Source organism: Corapipo altera, unplaced genomic scaffold (genome assembly GCF_003945725.1).
Source record: "Corapipo altera isolate COAL_440 unplaced genomic scaffold, ASM394572v1 60972, whole genome shotgun sequence".
Lineage (NCBI taxonomy): Eukaryota > Metazoa > Chordata > Aves > Passeriformes > Pipridae > Corapipo > Corapipo altera.
The window spans coordinates 530486-551467 of NW_020885013.1; the positions used below are offsets into that span (position 1 = coordinate 530486).

Sequence of the window (20982 nt, forward strand, 5' to 3'; positions counted from 1 at the left end):
GCAAATCTGTAAGAGAGCAACAAAAAATTAGATGTCTAGAAAACATGATGTACAAAGAAAGACTGAGGGGACTATTCTAATTTAGCCAAAAGATGATGGCTAATGGGCATAAATGTATCTCCATAAAAACGGTGGACAGAACAGGGGAGATCAATCACAGGAAGGGAAAATTAAATTACATAATGTAAACACTTACTAAGGATAAAGATGACAACACACTAGAACAGGCTTGGGGGAATTTATGAAGTGTCCATCCTTTTGGAGGTTCTTAGGAACAGGCAAAACAAACATCAACACAGACTGTTATATGTACTATTGATTGTATCCTCAGATAGAAGAAAGGATGGATGAAACAAAACGCTCCTAAATGGAAAAAAACCCATGGAAGTTGTCACCTCAGGGTATATTCCCACCAGAATCTATAGTTCGTTTGTCTTTGGAAAACCTTTAAAAGTCTTGTTCATAGAAAAAGGAAACATTCACAGCCTATATAAAGTAACAAACACAAATGCTACAAAAGCTTTCTATGAGATTCAGCAGCTCTTCAGCTTGCAACTTCAAGTAAGAAATATACTTTGAAAATCACTATTCTTCATTTTACACATGCTATCAGCCTGTGGGAAAAATGGCTGGAAAACAGGCTTTTTGACAAAAAAATATTTGGTGTCAGATAACAGTCAAGAGACATGGGACATTTCCCTAGTAACAGCATACAAAGATCTAAAAAGTAGTGCCTGATGCTACAGAGCCAGGATAACTGCCAATCTATCTGCAAGCAACTAGAACAGCAATGGTTGCAAAAACAAGATAATATAGAAAAGCTCCACCGGCAGCTGACAGAAGCCATTGCTAATTGATTGCTGCAGTTCACAAAAACATGGGAGCAGTCAGTCAGTTAAAAAAAGAAAAGCTCTCCCCAGGGGGAAAAAAAAAAAACAAAAAAATTTGTGCAAAGAGAAAACCACATCAAGGAATCCGAAAACTCCAACTTGAGATAAAAATAGAGAAAGGATAAATTCACAGAATAGGGATACAAGCAGAGATAAAGAGCATTTGGATCTGAAGGAGGTAAAAGTTTCCTCAGATACATAAAAACCATGAATAAAGATATAAAAATTGCTACCAACCAAAACAAAACCCAGAAAAATGAAATAGAAAGGTGTGTTCTTAGGGCTGCTAAAAAGGAAGAGGGAAACTAACCTACTTTACGAAGTGCTGAGCAAGCAGTACTAGATTTATCCAAGCGTGATCATGTTCACAGGCCCCCTAGACCTTACAAGGTCTAGGAAGTTCTGGAAGAGGAAATAAAATGTAGCGTAGACTAACAAGGAGAAACAGGTTGGTTTGCTATAGTAATGAGTGCCTCCACTGAGGAAGCAAAGCCAAACCCCATAGAAAGAAGAACCACGAGGATTGATTCAACAGCCAACCCTAAGGCACAAAGTTCTATACTCAATCTTTTTTTTTTTTTAGCCTGAAATAGATTTTGTCTTTCTTTTCCTTTATTATGCCCTTTTCCTTCTTTCCTTCCTGAGTAATCCCTAAGTCAGAGAGCACAAGAGCTAAAGAAAGAAAAGAACAAGAGGACAGTTAAAAATCTGTCTACCTAGATAATCTGTCATGTTAGTTAGTATAAGAGCATACCTTGTAAACATTTTGAAATACTATAATGTCATTGCTTCCTTTATTTATTGCCATAAGAAGGAAAAACCAGTATTAATCCAATTCTCACTGCCCAACTTCACCTTGTGTTTGAAACATACAGCACTTTTAGAACTCAATCCTGCAAATGGCCAGAATTAGTAACTATCCTAGAATTTTGGAGTACTTGATCTTAGATTTCATATAAAACTTAAATATCTGCCAGATTTATGAGAGTGACTAGTCCCACCTTCTACAGTGGATCTAGTTGCTTAAACATTAATAACCCAACAATGAATATGAAAAGCTGTGGATTACGATGACATGGAATTTATTTGATTCAATGCTGACTGCTCATTTTATGTTTTTCAATGATATGGTTCAATCACAGTAATAAGATTACCAGATTAACAGGCAAAATTATGCAGATTTGAAAAATAAATACAGAAGAGTTCTGAAATTCACATCCCCTTAAGTATGCTAAAAATATATTAATGGCATCAAAGCACCTAAATCTTTGGAATTTCATCAGTCTCAGAGTATTTATTAGGCTCTCATCACACTGGACAAGGCAGAAAAAACAAATGTCGTGGCATTTGTACATTTGGTTCATTCACCATTTTTCCAGCCAAAACATGGCACCTGAATGAAAGCAAAATTAACCCCACAAAGACTGTGTAGAGCATTCTTGGTGTACAAAGGACAGTTGTAACATGGACTGATTCTTCAACTAACTTAATTTACAATATTTTTTTAAATAGACTAAAATTATATTGTCTCCACTATAGACTGAAACTATGTTAAACTATATAAAACTATGTTATTATAAAGCAAATGGATATTACACTTCTAAAACTCAAAAGTCTATTAACACTGATGGTAAATTATATATTTTAATATGTAAGCTGATTTTAAAAATAGTAAAATTATTTATAAAGTAATAAAAGGTCAAAGCTCATTTTACAACACGGATATTTAAAACAGAAAACTGCAATATACTATAACCAAATTGCCTTAGGGTAATTCTCCTTTTTTCATGGAAATTTTTATTAAATAATCCAATACCTTTAAAACTGAAGCTAACAAAAAGATTTCAACATTTGACTTCTGAATTTAAAAAAACTTCTCATTACAGATATTGCAAAAGCCAAAGTAGCAGGTATCTATCATCAAGTTCAAATAGGTACTTGTTTTTTTCTTTAAAAAAAAATACTTACACATCCACAAATAGTACATAATCTTTACTGTCTTCTGAAATTCTACAGGAATGTCTACAGAAAAGTCCTGGTAGAAACATGGACCCACTGGAAAATTCTGAGGAAGAGGTGGCCAGTTATTTTTTCTACCTGCAAATCAGAAAGAAAAAAAAAGGAAAAAAGGTGCTCTATAAGACAGTTTTAATCTCTGTATACTAGAAAGAGAGATGCATTTGGAGTTGTTCAAATTGTTTTATGCATGTTTCACAAGTGTATAGATAATTTGGGCTACCAAAACCCCAAGGTTTTATTAGCAATCCTCACACAACACTAAAAATAAACTTCAGAAATAAAATACAATGAAGTGCAGACAGATCAAGGAAAGTACAATATTTTATCTATGTAAAAGACTAAGTAGGCATCTGACATTTCCTATAAAGTAATGAGAAAAGAGAATTCTTCACAAAATTTCACAGAGTTACTTGACTTTTAAATACACATTTCCCTAAGTCCCACCATACTCTCATACTTTGTAGAACACAAAGACTGGGAACTGAAAAACATTCTCCATTCTCAGAATCCTGATATTTGTAATACCTGGATATCTCTAACATTTGGAACCAGTTCCTAATTCAGTTTATAGTCAAAGCTTTACCTAAAAGCTCATAAGCCTGAAGAAAGGTAGTTATTTAAATGTTGTAAACTACTTTTTTTGTTACAGAAGATGCCCTACAGCATCAATATATTTTGATTGTGTGACAGAATGAGGATACCACAAAGGACAACACAGTATCAGTTGCTTGTATTTCCTGTATGCTCACAGACTAGAGTATACATTCTATGGAACACAAGTCAATACAAGCATAGACTCAAAGATTCAACTGAGATAACGACAAAAAACCTTTACCATAGAATTTCAAATTCTGGATGCAAGAGATACATTAATCACCATATTCAAAAAGTGGAACTGAATTAGAGACTAACCTAAAGGAAACTTTATTTGAGATTCTGACAAGGTTTTGCTTGCAATTGCTCTCTTCAACCATATCTTTACTAGCAGTTCATCTGTATTGGGTCTTGCTGAGATGGAGTTTATTTTCCCATAGCAGCCCTCACAGTGCTGTGCTTTGCATTGATAGCTAGAAAGGTGTTGATAACACACCAGTGTTTTGGCTACTGCTGAGCAGTGCTGGCACAGCATCAGCACTGTCTCTCCAACATTCCCCCCATCAAGGGGCTGGGGGTGGGCAAGATCCTGGGAGGGGACACAAGTAGGCCAGCTGACCCAAATTAACTAAAGGGATATTCCATACCATATGACGTCAGCTCAGATATAAAAGCCAAGAAAAGGAGGAGGAAGAGGGGGGGCATTCATTATTTACAATGTTTGCCTTCCGGAGCAACCGCTACATGTTCTGAAGCCCTGCTTCCCAGGAAGTGGCTGAATATCGCTTGTTGATGGGAAGTAGAGAATAAACCTCTTTTTTTTGTCTTTGCTTGTGCATGTGTAAGTGCATGCGCAAACTTTCACTTTTGCTTAGTAAACTGCCTTATCTCGACCTATGAGTAGTTTTCAATCTTATTATCTCTCCCTTGTCCAACTGGGAAGGAGAGCAACAGAGTGGCTTGGTGGCCACCTGGCATCTAGCCAAGGTCAACCCACCACATAAGAACAGAAAACTTGCAAAGATTACACACTTGCATTATTTCTTTTGCCATTCAGACAAGATGAAGCTGACAGTTCTGTCCAAAAAGGTCCAAGGTACTAATTATCTGTTAAATTTTCTGCCTCTTCCACTGAACATTTTTTATCAAGTCTTTTAGAACAGGGGATTTACAGAGGGAGCATACAGAAGGCAACCAAGCAATATTCCCATCCATATTAAAAACTTCTTTGGGATTTCTTATATGAAACATCTGATAATAAGGCAGATCTCCATTCTGCAGTATATGGTTACTTCTTTCAGGACCGATAGTTTCAAGACGGTCACAGAAAAAATAAGATATAATAGTTCAAGTTTTTAGTTAAGAACATTATCTGATGTGTTTTCCCACCCCTGTGGCATAAGTTTCAAAATTTTCAACTAAAACTGAAAGACAGATTGATGAGTTGGTCTAAGATCAAAAATCAAGTGGTATTTTTCTAAATACACTTTGGATATTCATATTCCAAGACTGTATCTTGATAAGCAAAAATCTACCTCAGAGTTATTTCATTCCACACAAGTTACCATCTCAAGGTCAATTAACATAACTTCAATGGCATACCTACACTATGAATGCAGTTACCCCCAAACTAGCTTCATGCAAGCCCAGAAAGGGATTTTCAGGCATGCCCAAATGAGCTTGCTGAAATAGGAAGCAGCACACATTAATAAGCTCAAGTGCAATACTGCACAGAACCTGAAAAGAGTGAAGACATCATAGAATGGTTTGGATTGGAAGGGACCTTAAGTGTCATCTAGTTCCAACGCCCCTGCCATGGGCCCCTTCCACTAGACCAGGTTGGTCAAAGCCCCTTCCAACCTGACCTTGAATGTTTCCAGGGATGGGGCATCTACAACTTCTCTGGGCAACCTGTTCCAGTGCCTCACCACCCTTATAGTAAAGAACTCCAATCTAAACCTACTCTGCTTCAGTTTAAAACCATTCCCCCTCGTCCTATCACTAAATGCCCTTGTAAAAAGTCCCTCTCCAGCTTTCTTGTAGTTCCCCCTTTAGGTACTGGAAGGCTGCTATAAGATCTCCATGGACCTTTCTCTTCCCCAGGTTGAACAACCCCAGCTCTCTCAGCCTGTCTTCATAGGAGAGGTGCTCCAGCCCTCTGAGCATTTTGGTGGCCCTCCTCTGGAGTTGCTCCAAGAGGTCCCTTTCCTTCTTATGTTTGGGGGCCCCAGAGCAGGATGCAGTACTCCAGGTGGGGTCTCACAAGAGTGGAGTAGAGGGGAAGAATAATATCCCTTGACTTGCTGCTGAGCAGACATACCAGCTTGAAAATCTTTGCATTTTAGTCAATTGCATATGACAACAGTGTCCTAAATGTGCAGCCAGCATCCTAAATTGAATGCAAATAGCTAAAGTACTGTTGCAAAAGATATTGTCCTCCAATCAAAACATCTCTAAAAGGTTTCCAAAGGAGTTCAAACGAGTGTGCCAAAGAAAAAAAATCAGAAGGAAAGGAATATTCAAGCTTTAAGAGCTCTCACTTCTCTATTCAGCCTACCCAAAGAATCCTTTAGATTCTTCGTGGACTCTTCAAACACTTGGATGTGAACAACTTGCCATGGTTTAGAAATGGTATTCCCCAATTTAGTGCTCCCTCCAAAACCACACTGGCATGCACTTCCCCTCCCCCTCCAGTTGGAAACACAAAAGGCAAAGATAACAGGTTGAGATAAGAACAATTTACTGGAAACAACGAGATAAGAAAATGAACAATAACAACAATATTAATAACAAAAGGTATAAGACAAAGAAACTATTTACACGGAAAGTCCGCAACAATACTGACTGTTTCATCCGCCATACTTTCTCCCCCCAGAAGGAACACCCTTCTTCTCGGAAGCAAGAGAGAGACCCTTTCCCCCACCCCTGGCAAATGATTTAAGGTGGTATCGAAAAACCTCCTAGACATGCCCACAGCCACGCCACTTCAGCTACTACAAAAAAAAATTAGCTCTCTCCTGGTCGAAACAAGGACACAACTGCAAATTAATAACACAGTAAATACCCATTTTTTAAATATCCTGAAACATGCATGCAGTATCAGAGTTATGTTCCGTATGATATAGATGAACAAAACTGTACCCGAAGCCTGAAAGAGACAAGTAATCAATCCAGACCATCAATAAGTTAGTAAAATTAGATGAGGAGCAATATATACAGAAGAAAATTAAAAAAAAATCCAAAACCACAAAAAATAATTATCTAGGAGAAGAGGTACAGAGATTAAATAAAGACATTGATAAGAATAAATACTGAGAAAATAAAAATGGTTTAATGTAGGGACACTATCATGATTCTTTTCCTTAGAAGAATTCCTTATTCCCAGATCCTAACATATGACTGGCATAAAGTTCCTAAGAATTTGAATTACTAAGTGATCATGCAATCTGGAATTGTACTGCTGTACATTCTAATAACCACAGGAGCAAAAAAATCCCAGCACATGTGGAAATACAACAGTCAGAAAAGATCACACAAAGTCAACGTAGCATAGTCTTTTGTTTTGTTGGGGTTTTTTAACTTCAGTCTAAAGTTTTTCCCATAGATATAACAAAGTATCTTCATTTAAGAGGATGTAAATCTCATATGTGAAATTGCAGTATGAAAACTGATAGTTACTTACAGTTTGTGGCAAAATGAGATACAGATCTTGACTATGGGTTCTAAAGCAACATACGAATAATTAATAAAATAGTAATAATAAAGTAAATATTTCTGCTATTTGCATAGAATACTGTGTCTGTAACATAGCAAAAAGATCAGAAAATGTTTCAAAATGGTAAAGTTCTCCTACAACTATAAATACTGACAGAAGAGAAATCAAAGGTGTTACTTATGAAGTTACTTTTACTTCTCAAACTGCTCCATTTCTATTCAATACTATTACTTGGATATTAACCTAGAATAAAAATAGCTTATAGCAGACAGTAACCTGTAACATAGGCCTCATTTAAAATTTCTGCTGTGAAAATCTGGACAGGTCAGTTTTTATTCACTGTATGCATTTCTCCAAAGGAGATAAATTTTCTTTTCCTGAAGAGGTTATAAAAAGTCTTTTGATCTGTTTCACAGTAACACTGTAAAACTAAAACAGTTTCTAAGAAAAAAGTGAAATTTCTGTAATTTAATAAAGCATTTTTTATGCATACCCCCTTGCTGATTGACACTCTGCATTTCCCTTTCTTTGCGATCTAGTTCAGCTGCTTTTCTTTCCAGTTCTTCTTGACGCTTTAGCAGTTCTGCCTGGGCCAAGGCACGCTCCTGAATAAAATAAGCATCATTAGATATTGATTAAAAAATACAAACAGAAAATAAATATTCCAAGTCTATTTTCCAAAATTAAGCATCTCCAGTTATGAAGACTGAGCTAATATTACACAAATTCATGCAGTAACTGATTACTTAAAGGCAGTATTCATTTTCATAAATCATCAGGAAAACAATGTTTATTTATGAAATACACTACTCCAGAAGTGTATTTATTATAGTTGAAAGGCACCTAGTGCCTGAAAGTTATAGACAAACCTTTGAAATTTGTGTGTAAGTAGGTGGTTCTTCTGTTGGTTTCATTATTGCTGGCTGGGTACTGGATACATTAGGCATTTTCACATTTCCTAAGGGAGGCTAAGAAAACAAGAGACATTTATGGGGAAACAATCTCCTAATAAACATCTTTTCATTAACTCTATAAGAACTAATCCAGTTGTTTTAAAGGAACTATTACTGATAAACTGAACATCTGATATGCTGCACGCAATATTTATAACTTTTAGGTTATAATATATATTCTGTGGTGCAGCATTCCACTTGTTTGTTTTTACTCTGCACTATTTGCCATAAACACACATGGAATTTTATGGATCAATAAAAAGTAAAAAGAATTTTAATTTTTTTCAGACATGAATATGAATAAGGACAGTTATTATTTAAGACAATGGCAGGATTTAACAGAGATCTGTTCCTATTCTCAATCATGATGTCATTTATTAGTAATGTCTTCCAGAGCTTTCTACTTAACAAAGGTTAACCAGAGAAGCAATGTACTGTATTCAAAAAGGGCAAGAAGGAGGACCCAGATGTAACACTCTGGCCCTGGAGCTGCAAACTCAAGGGCTTGGCCAGGAACTTTACTTTAAAATATATATATAAGGTTCTTTAATACCTTGAGATAGCGTTGTGATGGACTGAAATGTTGGTAATGTCTTAAACATTGTCAAAATCATAGAATGACTTTTTGTCAAACTGCACGGAAGCAACTGCCTGTCTGCAACCACTGAAGCCTGACTAGAATTTGGACTTCAAAGGGGGACTTGAGATAAGACTATTGCCTAATCATCTCAAGTCTGAGGAGAAGTAAACAAGGCTCAGGAAAGAAGAATGTATCTGTGTTAAGAATCCGCCCTAGCTGAGTTCAGTGGGTGGTGGAAGAGAAGGGTTTTGAGTGTATGATGGTGAAATCTCCCCACACCAAACCAAAGGAGTAACCCTTCCCCCTTCCCCGGTGTATTGGGTCTGGCTGAGCTGGAGTTCATTTCCCCATAGTAGCCCTCACAGTGTTGTGCTTTGCATTGGCAGCTAGAAGGGTGTTGATAACACACTGGTGTTTTGGCTACTGCTGAGCACAGCATCAGCACTGTAACATTCCTTCCTCAGTTGAGGGCCAGATCCTGGGAGGGGACCCAAGTAGGCCAGCTGACCCAAACTGACCAAAGGGATCTTTCATACCATATGACATCAGTTCAGATATAAAAGCTGAGGCAAGGAGCAGGAAGGCAGGCATTCATTGTCTCCAATGGCTGCCTGCTGAGAAACCATCATGCATACCGAAGCCCTGCTTCTTGGAAGTGGCCGATCATCGCTGCTCATGGGAAGTAGAGAATAAATCGTGTTATCTTTTGCTTTGTTTTGCTTTTGTGCATGCAAGCTTCTCCTTTGCTTTTTGCTTTAAATAAACTGCCTTATCCCAATCCACGAGTTGTGTTTTTCCACCTTACTCTCTCCCCTGTCCAACTGGGAAGAGGAGTGTGATAGAGCAGCTGGGTGGGCACCTGGCATCCAGCCAAGGTCAACCCACCATGCCCGGGAAGGCCACATGGGACATTCATGTGAGAGGCAGCTGAGAAGGGGTCATAAACCATCAAAGACCCCCAAAGCGCCCCCACCCCCCCATTCCTGAGGCCGCCTACCACCAGAGGACTGCACGTGATCTAAGTGAGGCAACAAATCCAGAACCTGTCACAAGAGACTGCAAAGCTTCCCCCCCCCCCCAGGGGAGGTGCCTGGCATCTCCTGAATGTATATTAATGCATTGAACTCAAAGTTTTGCGGGACCCTTACCACCAAGAAGACCAGAAGAACTGGACAGATGAGATGCCACCAAGTTACACGGAGTGGTGATAGATTTCCTATTTTAATCTCTCTCTGTCACTTTCTTTCCCCCCCTCCTTTTCCTATTTCTTTCTATCTCTCTCTCTACCTCACATTTACCATTAAATCAAACCCATACTATTGACTTTGGCATCTGGTCTTGTTTGCACCTTAATTCGGGCAGAGGTATTTCTAATAATTTTAATGACCAGATCATAACAAGCGTCAGGAGAGTAAGCCACAGACTTGTTCCCAAGAGGTACTTTTATTGATAATTTAGGGGAGAAAATAGAGGAACTTAGCAAAAGTTCAAAAGGGCACCACACAAGCTAGACAAACCATTCCACCACAGTATTGACCCAGCACATACTAATCCACAACACTTAAGTCAAAATCCAATCCCTCCAGCTTTAAGCTACCCAAAGCATCAAGAAAGGAGCAAAGAAAGAGAAGAAGAGGGAGCAAGAAGAGAAAAGAAGGAGAAAGAGGGAGAGACAGATTATATAGATACCATTGGAACCTTGTGGAAGACCAGCTCTCATACGTCCAGATGGCAGGGCTGTGACCATGTGGTGAGCATATGCCTTTGGTTTTATCTGCTCTGGTCCTTGTGGCCACCCTCCCACAGGCAGGGCTTCTGACCCACTGGCTGCTTGGGGGCCCCAGGCCAGGGTGAGGGGCAGCATTCTCACTGTCCCTGCCAATCTGAGGCTGGTTTAGGGGCTCCAGGAGGTGTGGTGTGTTGAAGTTTTCCCAGGCTGCTTTTGACTGACTGCTGCTCTGGGGCTTCCCCGTGTGGGCTCCGGGGTCTGCCATGAGGGATATGACACCACCTCACCTCCATGAGGTTCGACCTATCCCCTTCCCCTCCACACACACACATACACACACCCTTACCCCCCCCCCTCCCCCCCGGTGATTCTGACCCAATAATTACTGATCTGGTGTCTAACACCAGGGAACTACCATCCACTCAGCCTCATCTCAATCCCTGGAAAGGTGATGGAGTGCCTTATCCTGGAGGCCATCTCTACCCCCATGGATGACAAGAAGGTGATCAGGAGTAGTCAGCAGGCATTCACTAAAGGGAAATCATGCTTGACCAACCTGATTGCCTTCTACGACGAGACAACTACCTGGATGGATAATGGGAGAGCAGTGGATATTGTCTACCTCGACATCAGCAAGGCTTTTGACACTGTCTCTCACAACATCCTCATAGGCAAACTCAGGAAGCATGGACTGGATGAGTGGATGGTGAGGTAGATTGAGAACTGGCTGAAAGGCAGATCCCAGAATGTTGTGATCAGTGGCACGGGGTCTAGTTGGAGGCCTGTAACTAGCAGGGTCCCCCAAGGTTCAATACTGGGTCCAGTATTATTTAACTTGTTCATCAATTACTTGTACAGAGGGAGAAAGTGCCTCCTCAGCAAGTTCGCTGGCAATGCAAAGCTGAGAGGAGTGGCCAATATCCCAGAGTGCTGTGCAGCTCTTTAAAAGGATCTTGGCAGGTTGGAGAGATGGGCAGAGAGGAACCTTCTGAAATTCAATAAAGGCAAGTGCAGGGTCCTGCACCTGGGGAAGAACAACTCCATGCACCAGTACAGGCTGGGGGCTGACCTGCTGGAAAACAACCCTGTGGAGAAGAACCTGGGGGTCCTGGTGGACAAGAAGTTGTCCATGAGTCAGAAATGTGCCCTTGTGGCCAAGAAGGCCAACAGAATCCTGGGATGCATTAGGAAGAGCATCGCCAGCAGGTTGAGGGAGGTTATCCTGCCCCTCTATACTCAGCCCTGGTAAGGTCACATGTGTAAGTACTATGTCCAGTTCTGGGCTCTGCAGTATGAGACAGACATGGAGCTCCTGGCGCAAGTACAGTGGAGGGCTACTAAGATGATTAGGGACTGGAGCACGACTCTTAAGAGGATAGGCTGAGGGAGCTGGGCCTGATTAGCCTCAAGAAGAGAAGACTGAGAGGGGATCTTATAAAACTTAATTTTCTTTTATGACAAGGTAACCCACCTAATTGACAAAGGGAAGCCAGTTGATGCAATATTTTTGGATTTCAGTAAAGCTTTTGATACTGTCTCTCACACTACAAATGGACAAAATGTCCAGCACACAGTTGGATAAACACATGCGATGGGTGAGCAACTGGCTGATGGGTTGGGCACAAAGAGTTATAGTAAATGTGGTTACATCAGGCTGGCGATCTGTCACTAGTGGGATACTGCAGGGCTCCATCTTAGGGCCAGTTCTCTTCAACATCTTCATAAACAACTTGGATGCAGGACTCAAAGGTATACTAAGTAAATTTGTCAATGATACTAAATTGGGAGTATCTGTTGACTCCCTTGAAGGCAGAGAGGCCCTACAGAGAGACCTGGACAAATTAGAGGGCTGGGAATCACCAACCACATGAAGTTCAACAAAGCCAAGTGCCGGATTCTACATCTGGGATGGGGCAACCCTGGATGTTACAGGACATACTGGGGAATGAAGTGCTGGAGAGCAGTGCCATGGAAAGGGACCTGGGGGTTCTGGTCGACGGCAAGTTGAATATGAATCAGCAGTGTGCCCTGGCAGCCAGGAGGGCTAATCGTGTCCTGGAGTGCATCAGGCACAGTATCGTCAGCCGGTCGAGGGAGGTGATTATCCGGCTCTACTCCACGCTGATGAGGCCTCACCTCAAGTACTGCATGCAGTTTTGGGTGCCACAATATAAGAAAGATATATAGCTATTAGAAAATGTCCAAAGAAGGGCAACGAAGATGGTGAAGGGCCTAGAGGGGAAGCCGTATGAGGAGTGACTGAGGTCACTTGGTTGGTTCAGCCCAGAGGAGACTGAGGGGAGACCTCATAGCAGTCTACAGCTTCCTCATGAGGGGAAGCAGAGGGGCAGGCACTGATCTCTTTTCTCTGGTGACCAGTAATAGGACTCAAGGGAAAGGCACGAAGCTGTGTCAGGGGAGGTTTGGGTTGAATATTAGGAAAAGGTTTTGTACCCAGAAGGTTGTCAGACACTGGAACAGGCTCCCCAGGGAAGTGGTCACAGCACCAAGCCTGCCAGAGTTCAAGAGGCACTTGGACAATGCTCTCAGGTACATGGTGTGATTCTTGGGGTGGTCCTGTGGACAGCCAGGAGTTGGACTTCGATGATCCTTGTGAGTCCCTTCAAACCCAGGATATTCTATGATTCTATGATAATGTATATAAGTATATGAAGGGTGGGTGCCAAGAGGATGGAACCAGGCTCTTCTCATTGGTGCCAAACAATAGGACAAGAGGCAACAGGCAAAATCTGATGCACACGAAGTTTCACTTGAACACGAGAAAGAACTTCTTTACTGTGCAGGTGACCGTGCACTGGAAAAGATTGCCTAGAGAGGTTGTGGAGTCTTCCTCGTTGGAGATATTTGAGAACTGTCTGGACACAATTGATGCAATGTGCTCTAGGAAGACCCTGCTTGAGCAGGGAGGTTGGACCAGATGACCCCACCAGTCGTCCCTTCCAACCTTAACCAGTCTGTGGTCCTGCATTAAATTTTCCAGTTGAGGATCCGCAATATATTGCTTAACTATTCCACCAGTATATCCCGTAGTATTGTTGGGAGGAAAGGGTTAAAAGCGGAAGATTTGATAAGGAGGCAGTAGATTTCACTCAAGAGACTTCTGCAGCTGGGAATGCTAGACCTGGAAAAGATCAGTGTGGAAAAATCCCATTTATTACACCTACTGATGTTTGTCCTCTGCCTGGTTTGAGAAGTAGGATTCCTGTGTAGAGATAACACTTTCTCACAGCCCCTGCTGGGAGAGAGACCATAAAAGCACAGGGGAGAACACAGCCTTGAAGTAATGTGCATGCGCCAGGCCTGTTGTTATGTAGAGGCCTGGAACGGCCCCCACGGGCATTTTTCTGCCTGCTGCTACCTAGCAGTGTAATGTCCTTGTCTGCCAGCAAATGGAACGAATCTTTTCTTCACTCTGTAGCTGTGGTTCATGGCCATCTTGGTTAACCTGCATCAATTCTTACAAGTATCTAGTTCCAAGTAACATTAGCAATTTGGTCACTTGATCATTACCTATAAGAACCCATCTTAGAAGCAGTTTTTAGTAGCTTGGTGTTTTTCAATTTTGAATTTTTATTTTTGGGGTTTTGTTGGTTTTTTTAAATCCTCTCCTGCATATTCCTGTTTGTCATCTCTGACTTTCTACACATCTCTCTATCATACGCAGTGTTAAGCAGTACTTATCAAACCAAGGAAATTACTAATGCCTACGTTAAAGTTATTGACTGAACTTTATTAAAGTAGACCAATATAGCCCTACTGTATTTGCTTGAGAGAAAACTACAATTCATGTATTTCTTTGTGCTTACAAAAAAAAAGACCTTCCCATTTTGTGTTCTTTTAAGACAGAAAACCACTGTTTCCTAATCAAGAACAAAAATATGATTAGAAATGTGATGTTTTAAATACAAAAGCACCTTAAAACAAACCAGGAATCAACTGAATACCACTAATTTGGCAAATTATGACTTGGTCCACCTTATATGTATCTTTTACTGCTGTGGTGGGTTGACCCTGGCTAAATGCCAGGTGCCTGCCAAGTCACTCTATTACTTCTACTTCTCAACTGGACAGGGGAGAGAAAAACATAATGAAAAGCTTGTGGGTTGAGATAAGGACAGGGAGAAAACACTCACCAATTAGTCACGGGCAAAACAGACTCGACTCATGGAAATTAATTGAATTTATTACCAATCGAACCAAAGTAGGATGGTGTCTCAGTTTAACGAGAGAGAAAAGTTTGCTAAGGAGGGCGAGATAGGAGAAAAACCCAACTCCTCCCTCTGAATAATTATAACTTTGAAATTAAGAGGTTTCAGTTGAAAAAGGTTTGGAAAAGAAAATAACAACTCTTTACTATATATATATATATATATGTAACACAACAGAACAAGCTACAGTTCCATAACCAAACTTCCACCGAAAACAATTAAGTCCTTTCTGCCTTTTGGCACAGTTATAACCACAACCAGCAGGGGCACTAGCGTGCCTTGGGAGGCAGGGGCTGCAGTGCCTCACTCATGGTCACCAGGGGGTGCTGTTGGGCCTCCAGAGGAGTGAAGGCTGCAGTTAGTCCCTGATGGTCGGCAGGTGGTGTTGTTTGGCCTTTCGGAGGTACAGGGTGGGGGGGCAAGGGAGCAGTGCCGACCTCTAGATGAACCCCATGTGGCAAATGGCGGATGGATCTCAGCCGCAGCAGCTGGTCTAAGACCCCAAGGTGGGCCCCCACCCCTCAGCTATGGAGGTGGTGGCTGGCAAGGGACAGAGATGCTGGTCTGTCCAGCGAAGCGCAGGGAGACCCAAGAAGAAACCCACGAGGCACTGGCAGCCTCTGTGACAACAGAGGTGGTGTGTGACCCCCTACCGCAAGCACCGCAGGGATGAACAGGAGCTCCTTTGGTCCTTGACAGCTCCAAAGGGCACCCAGGCAGTAGGCAGAGCAGGACGTGAGGAATCAGAGGTGAACCAGGACCTCCCTCGGGGCTCGAAGAAGCCAGTGACACGGCCAAAAAATGAACCCGGAGACCCGCCTCTCCACCTCACTCCCTGAGTCAGGGCAAAAGGTGAAGTCCTGCCCCTAGAGGAAAAACAAACTTACCTCCCCCTACAGTCTCCCAAAGCCATTAGTTTGGAATGTGGAACTATCAGCTAATCTTTCTGTGTGTGGTTCCTCCTTGGCCATCCCTTCAGGCCAGGGGGGATCCAGTCAGCTAGCTCACTTCCCCCTTCCATTGCTCAACACCTTTCTTTCACAGTGGTAAAGGGAAAAAATTCAAAGCAGGACTTTTTTTCTTTAAAAAAGAAAAACTTATGACAGATGGTAATGAGAAATAAAATCAAATCTTAAAACAACTTTCCCCCACTCCTCCCCTATTCCCAGGATTAACTTCACTCACAAGTTTATCTACCTCAAGGACACAGAAGGACAGGGAATGGAGGTTGCAGTCACATGTTGTCTCTGCTGCTCCTTCCTCCTCAGGGGGAGCACTTCTCACTCTTCCCCTGCTTCAACGTGGGGTCCTTCCCATGGGAGACAGTTCTCCACAAACTGCTCACACGTGAGTCCTTCCCACAGGCTGCAGTTCTTCACTAAGTGCTCCAGCATAGGTGCCCTATGGGGTCACAGGTCCTGCTAGGAGCCTGCTCCAGCATGGTCTTCCCACAGGGTCATAAGCTCCTTCAGGCACATCCACCTGCTCCGGTATGGGGTCTTCCACAGGTTGCAGGTGGATATCTGCTCCACCATTAATCTCCATGGGCTGCAGGGGGACAACCTGTCCCACCATGGTCTTCTCCGCAGGCTGCAGGGGAATGTCTGCTCTGGCACCTGGAGCACCTCCCCCTCCTCTGGCACCTGGAGCACCTCCCCCTCTTCCTTCACTGACCTTGGTGTCTGCAGAGTTGTTTCTCTCACATATTCTCACTCCTCTCCTGGCAGTTTCTCCCCCCCCCCCCATTCTCTTCTTAAATATGTTATCCCAGAGGCACTACCACCTGTAGAAGCCTGGAAGATAAGGGGGCTAATGTGCATGCCTCAAATATCAATAACCAGTAGCTGTGAAGCCAACACAGCTTCACAGCCACTGTTGTGGCTGGAGAAGGGGCCATATGGAGATAGGGCAGCACTTTTCTGGGCCAAACGTCCTTGTTCTGGCTCCTGGAGATAAGCACAACACACTACAGTGCAAGTGCAGAAATGAGGTCAAGAAGCAGGTATGGACTGTAGGGGGGGATCAAGACCACCGAAAACCCCTGAAGCCCTCCGACCCATTTCCAGAAAGGTCTAGAAGAACAGACTGTGCATGATAACTAATTTTCATAGAAATCAAGAAAGTTATCTCCAGGGCAGGGGAAACATCTATAAAAAGGTACCCCCAAATGAAGCCCATTCACGTATGTTGCCCCAGGACCCTGGACATCTCATCAGTTGGATTGATGCTGGAGCCAGGACTGGTGATCTCTCTCCTTTTCTTTCTCTCTCTCTCCCTCTTTATCTCTCTCTTTCTCCCTTCCCCACCCCTTCATCCAAAACCCACTGCTGTGGGCTTTATTTCTTTTCTCCCTTCACCCTACCCCTTTATCCAAAGCCCACTGCTGTGTCCTTATATAGTAGGTCAGGGACTAACAGACCAATTTCTATGCCAAGTGTGTAATTTACTAATAAAACTTTGTGAGTTTCTGCAGACCCTCTGGCTTTTGTCATTCCTTTCAACCATGAGCATCTATGAATCTTTGATGCTCCCTTCCCCTTAAGGGTGGGATGCCATGCCACCATTGCTAATTGACCTGGCCTTGGCCAGTGATGGGTCTCTCTCAGAAACAGCTGACATTGGCTCTATTGGACATAGGGGAAGCTTCTAGCAGCCTCTCACAGAAACCACTCCTGTACCCCCCTGCTACCAAAATCTTGTCATGGAAAGCCAATACACCAACCATCTTTTGAAACGCACAAAGACAATACACTGAGGAGAAAACATCATGCCTGAGTAAACTCCACCTGTGTATAATACTGCAACATTTCAAAATCATTTTTCCACCTTATATATCAGCTCCTAACAGAATACTGAAATATCAGAGAAGACTCATTCCTCAGAAATACTTAGTGATTTAAGCTTTTCATCATAAGAAAAGATTACTCAGTGTTCTAGGATGAAGACAAAGTTGGTTAAAGACAGTATTCTTTATGTTGGAGTTTTCTGTGATAAGGGCAAAGCTCTCTTGTATGACAACTCCTACAAAAACTAGACAACCATCAAGAGTCTTATCATCTGCTTCAAACATAAAATACAAACCCTGGACCAAAGTAATAACTACTGAACAAAAATGTGTTATGCATTGAAGGCCAGAGCAATGCTACAAAAGCCCCCAAAAGTTTGATTATTGTAGCTCCATGGCTAAAGTAGCAGTAGTTTTGAAAGCATAATTGCTAAGCACCTTGCTAGACTAACGAGCAAGACTGTCCACAGTCTCCAGTAAGGACTCCAGTAGCCCTTCACAGACACCTGTAATAGCGTTTAAAGGTGAATTGGCAGACTAGAAAATAGTTGAACAATGTATTCAAAGATACTTATCCTTGAAAGACACTTTGTCCAAACAGCCTGCAGTTCTGCTAAAGACTGGAACATGCATATATGCTTATGAATAAAGGAACCAATCAGAAATCTCATTAGAGATACATAATGAAAGATGCTAGCCAACAGCATATATGATAGATGACATTAATATAAGGAATTAATTATGTACAAAATTCTTTGGATTCACATTTCTGTTTAAGTTCTACTATATGCTAGCTGGTAACCTATACAGTGTTAGAATTGCTGTCCATTATGCACATGTTTAGGTAAGAGCCTGTTGTCATGGCTTAAGCCCAGCTGGCAACTAAGTACCACAGAGCCACTTACTCAATTCCCCCCCACACTCCTCCCCCTACGGGGAGGAGAATCAGAAAAAAACCTTAAACCTCGTGGGTAAAATAAGAACAGTTTAATAACTGAAATAAATAAATACATAAATAATAACAAAAATAATGAAAAGGAGAGGAAGAGGGAAATAAAACCCAAGAAAAACAAGCGATGAGCAATACAGTTGCTCACCACCTGCTAATCAATGCCCAGCCTCTCTCTGAGCAACAATTGGTGGCTCCTGGCCAACTCTCCCAGTTTATATACTGAGCATGATGTTCTATGGAATGAAATATCCATTTGGGTCAGCTGTCCTGGCCATGTTCCCTCACAGCTTCTTGTGCACCTGCTCACTAGCAGAGCATAGGAAACTGCAAAGTTTAGTGTAAGCACTATTTAGCAACAACCAAAACATCAGTGTGTTCAACATTATTCTCATACTAAATACAAAACACAGCACTGTACCAGCTACTAAGAGGAAAATTAACTCTATCCCAGCTGAAATCAGAACAAATGTTCAGTCATAGCTTAATAGGTTCTTGCAACCATGTCAATCAGTGAAATTAAGATGTTTTTAAAAATTTAATGCAGAAAAAAGTTCATCAGAATGTTACCGACACAGTAAATTCAAAACTACCTTTTTCTTTTTGTTTCCTGCTGTTACTTTTAACATGCACACTTAGTACATGTTATACTAAGGATGCAGCCTATTTGTGTATTTAAATGTGTTGTTTCAGACAGCAAGTTTGCTGATGATACAAAACTGGGAGGGGTGGCCGATACCCCAGAATGCTGTGCAGCCCTTCAGAAGGACCTTGACAGGTTGGAGAGATTGGGAAAAAAGAACCTTCTGAAATTCAACAAGGGTAAATGCAGGGTCCTGCACCTGAGGAGGAATAACTCCATGCACCCCAATACAGGCTCCAAGCCAACCTACTGGAAAGCAGCTCTATGGAGAAGGACAACAAACTGTCCATGAGCCAGCAGTGTGCCCTTGTGGCCAAGAAGGCCAATGGAATCCTGGGATGCATTAGGAAGAGCATTGCCAGCAGGTCAAGGGAGGTGATCCTGCCCCTCTACTCAGTCCTGTTGAGGCCACATCTGGAGTACTGTGTGCAGTTCTAGGCTCCTCAGTACAAGAGAGACATGGAGCTCCTGAGGCAGGTCCAGTGGAGGGCTACAAAGTTGATTAAGGGACTGAAGCATCTCTCTTACAAGGAAAGGCTGAGGGAACTGGACCTGTCCAGACTTAAGAAGAGACAACTGAGAGGAGATCTGAATGCCTATAAGTATCTCTGAAGGGAGGGTGCCAAGAAGATGGAGCCAGGCTCTTCTTGGTGCCAAACAATAGGACAACAGGCAGAAACTGATGCACATGAAGTTCCACCTGAATATGAAGAAGAACTTCTTTACTGTGCGAGTGACCACGCACTGGAACAGATTACCCAGAGAGGTTATGGAGTCTCCCTCACTGGAAATATTCAAGAACCATCTGGACGCAATCCTGTGTAATGTGCTCTAGGATGACCCTGCTTGAACAGAGAGGTCAGACTAGATGACCCGCTGTGGTTCCTTCCAACCTGACCCATTCTGTGATTCTGTGCCTGGGACTGCTGCAACCCAGGTGTAGGACCTTGCACTTTGCTTTGTTGAACTTCATGAGGTTTGCACAGGCCCACCTCTCAAGCATGTCAAGGTCCCTCTGGATGGCATCCCTTCCCTCCAGAGTGTCGACCACACCACACAGCTTGGTGTCATCAGCAAATTTGTTGAGGGTGAACTCAATCCCACTGCCCATGTCACCGACAAAGATGTTGAACAGTATCAGCCCCAACATCAACCCCTGAGGGCCACCACTCATCACTGGTCTCCACATGGACTATGAGCCCTTGACCGCAACTCTTTGCATGCAACCATGCAGCCATCCAACCAATTCTTTATCCACCAAGTGGTCCATCCATCAAATCCATGCCTCTCCAATTGAGAGACAAGAATGTCATGTGGGACAGTGTTGAATGCTTTGCACAAGTCCAAGAAGACTATGTCAGTTGCTCTGCCCCTATCCATCAATGCTGTAGCCCTGCCACAGAAGGTCACCAAATTTGTCAGGCATGATTTGCCTTTAGTGAAGCCATGTTGGTTGTCACCAATCACCTTTTTGTTTTCTATGTGCCTTAGCATAGTCTCCAGGAGAATGTGCTCCATGATCTTGTCTGGCACAGAGGTGAGACTGACTGGTCTGTAGTTCCCCAGGTCTTTTGCTTTTCCCTTTTTAAAAATGGGGGTTATAGTTCCCTTTTTCCAGTCATTGGGAACTTCACCTAACAGCCATGACTTCTCAAATATGATGGATAGTGGCTTAGCAACTTCATCTGCCAGTTCCCTCAGGACCCGTGAATCTCATCAGGTTCCATGGACTTGTGCACATTCAGGTTCCTTAGATGGTCTTGAACCTGATCCTCCAGTTGCCTTATGGTCTTCTTTCTCCCCGTCCCTGTATTTGCCTTTCCCAACTTGGGCGGCATGGCCAGAGCACTTGCCAATGAAGACTGAGGCATAGAAGTTGTTGAGAACCTCAACCTT

The 20982-nt window shown here is 42.4% G+C and overlaps 1 protein-coding gene across 3 annotated transcripts in view; it reads right to left on the bottom strand.

Annotated features, from left to right (window-relative positions):
* LOC113958937 (secretory carrier-associated membrane protein 1-like) overlaps positions 1–20982 on the bottom strand; it is a 78101-nt gene that overhangs the window by 23467 nt on the left and 33652 nt on the right. For all 3 annotated transcript variants that reach the window (XM_027667576.1, XM_027667578.1, XM_027667577.1), the window contains 3 exons: positions 8088–8186; positions 7712–7823; positions 2859–2987 (listed from right to left, as the gene is read on the bottom strand). In XM_027667576.1, the coding sequence (XP_027523377.1) occupies positions 2859–2987; positions 7712–7823; positions 8088–8186 (340 nt within the window). The remainder of the gene's footprint in view (positions 1–2858; positions 2988–7711; positions 7824–8087; positions 8187–20982) is intronic.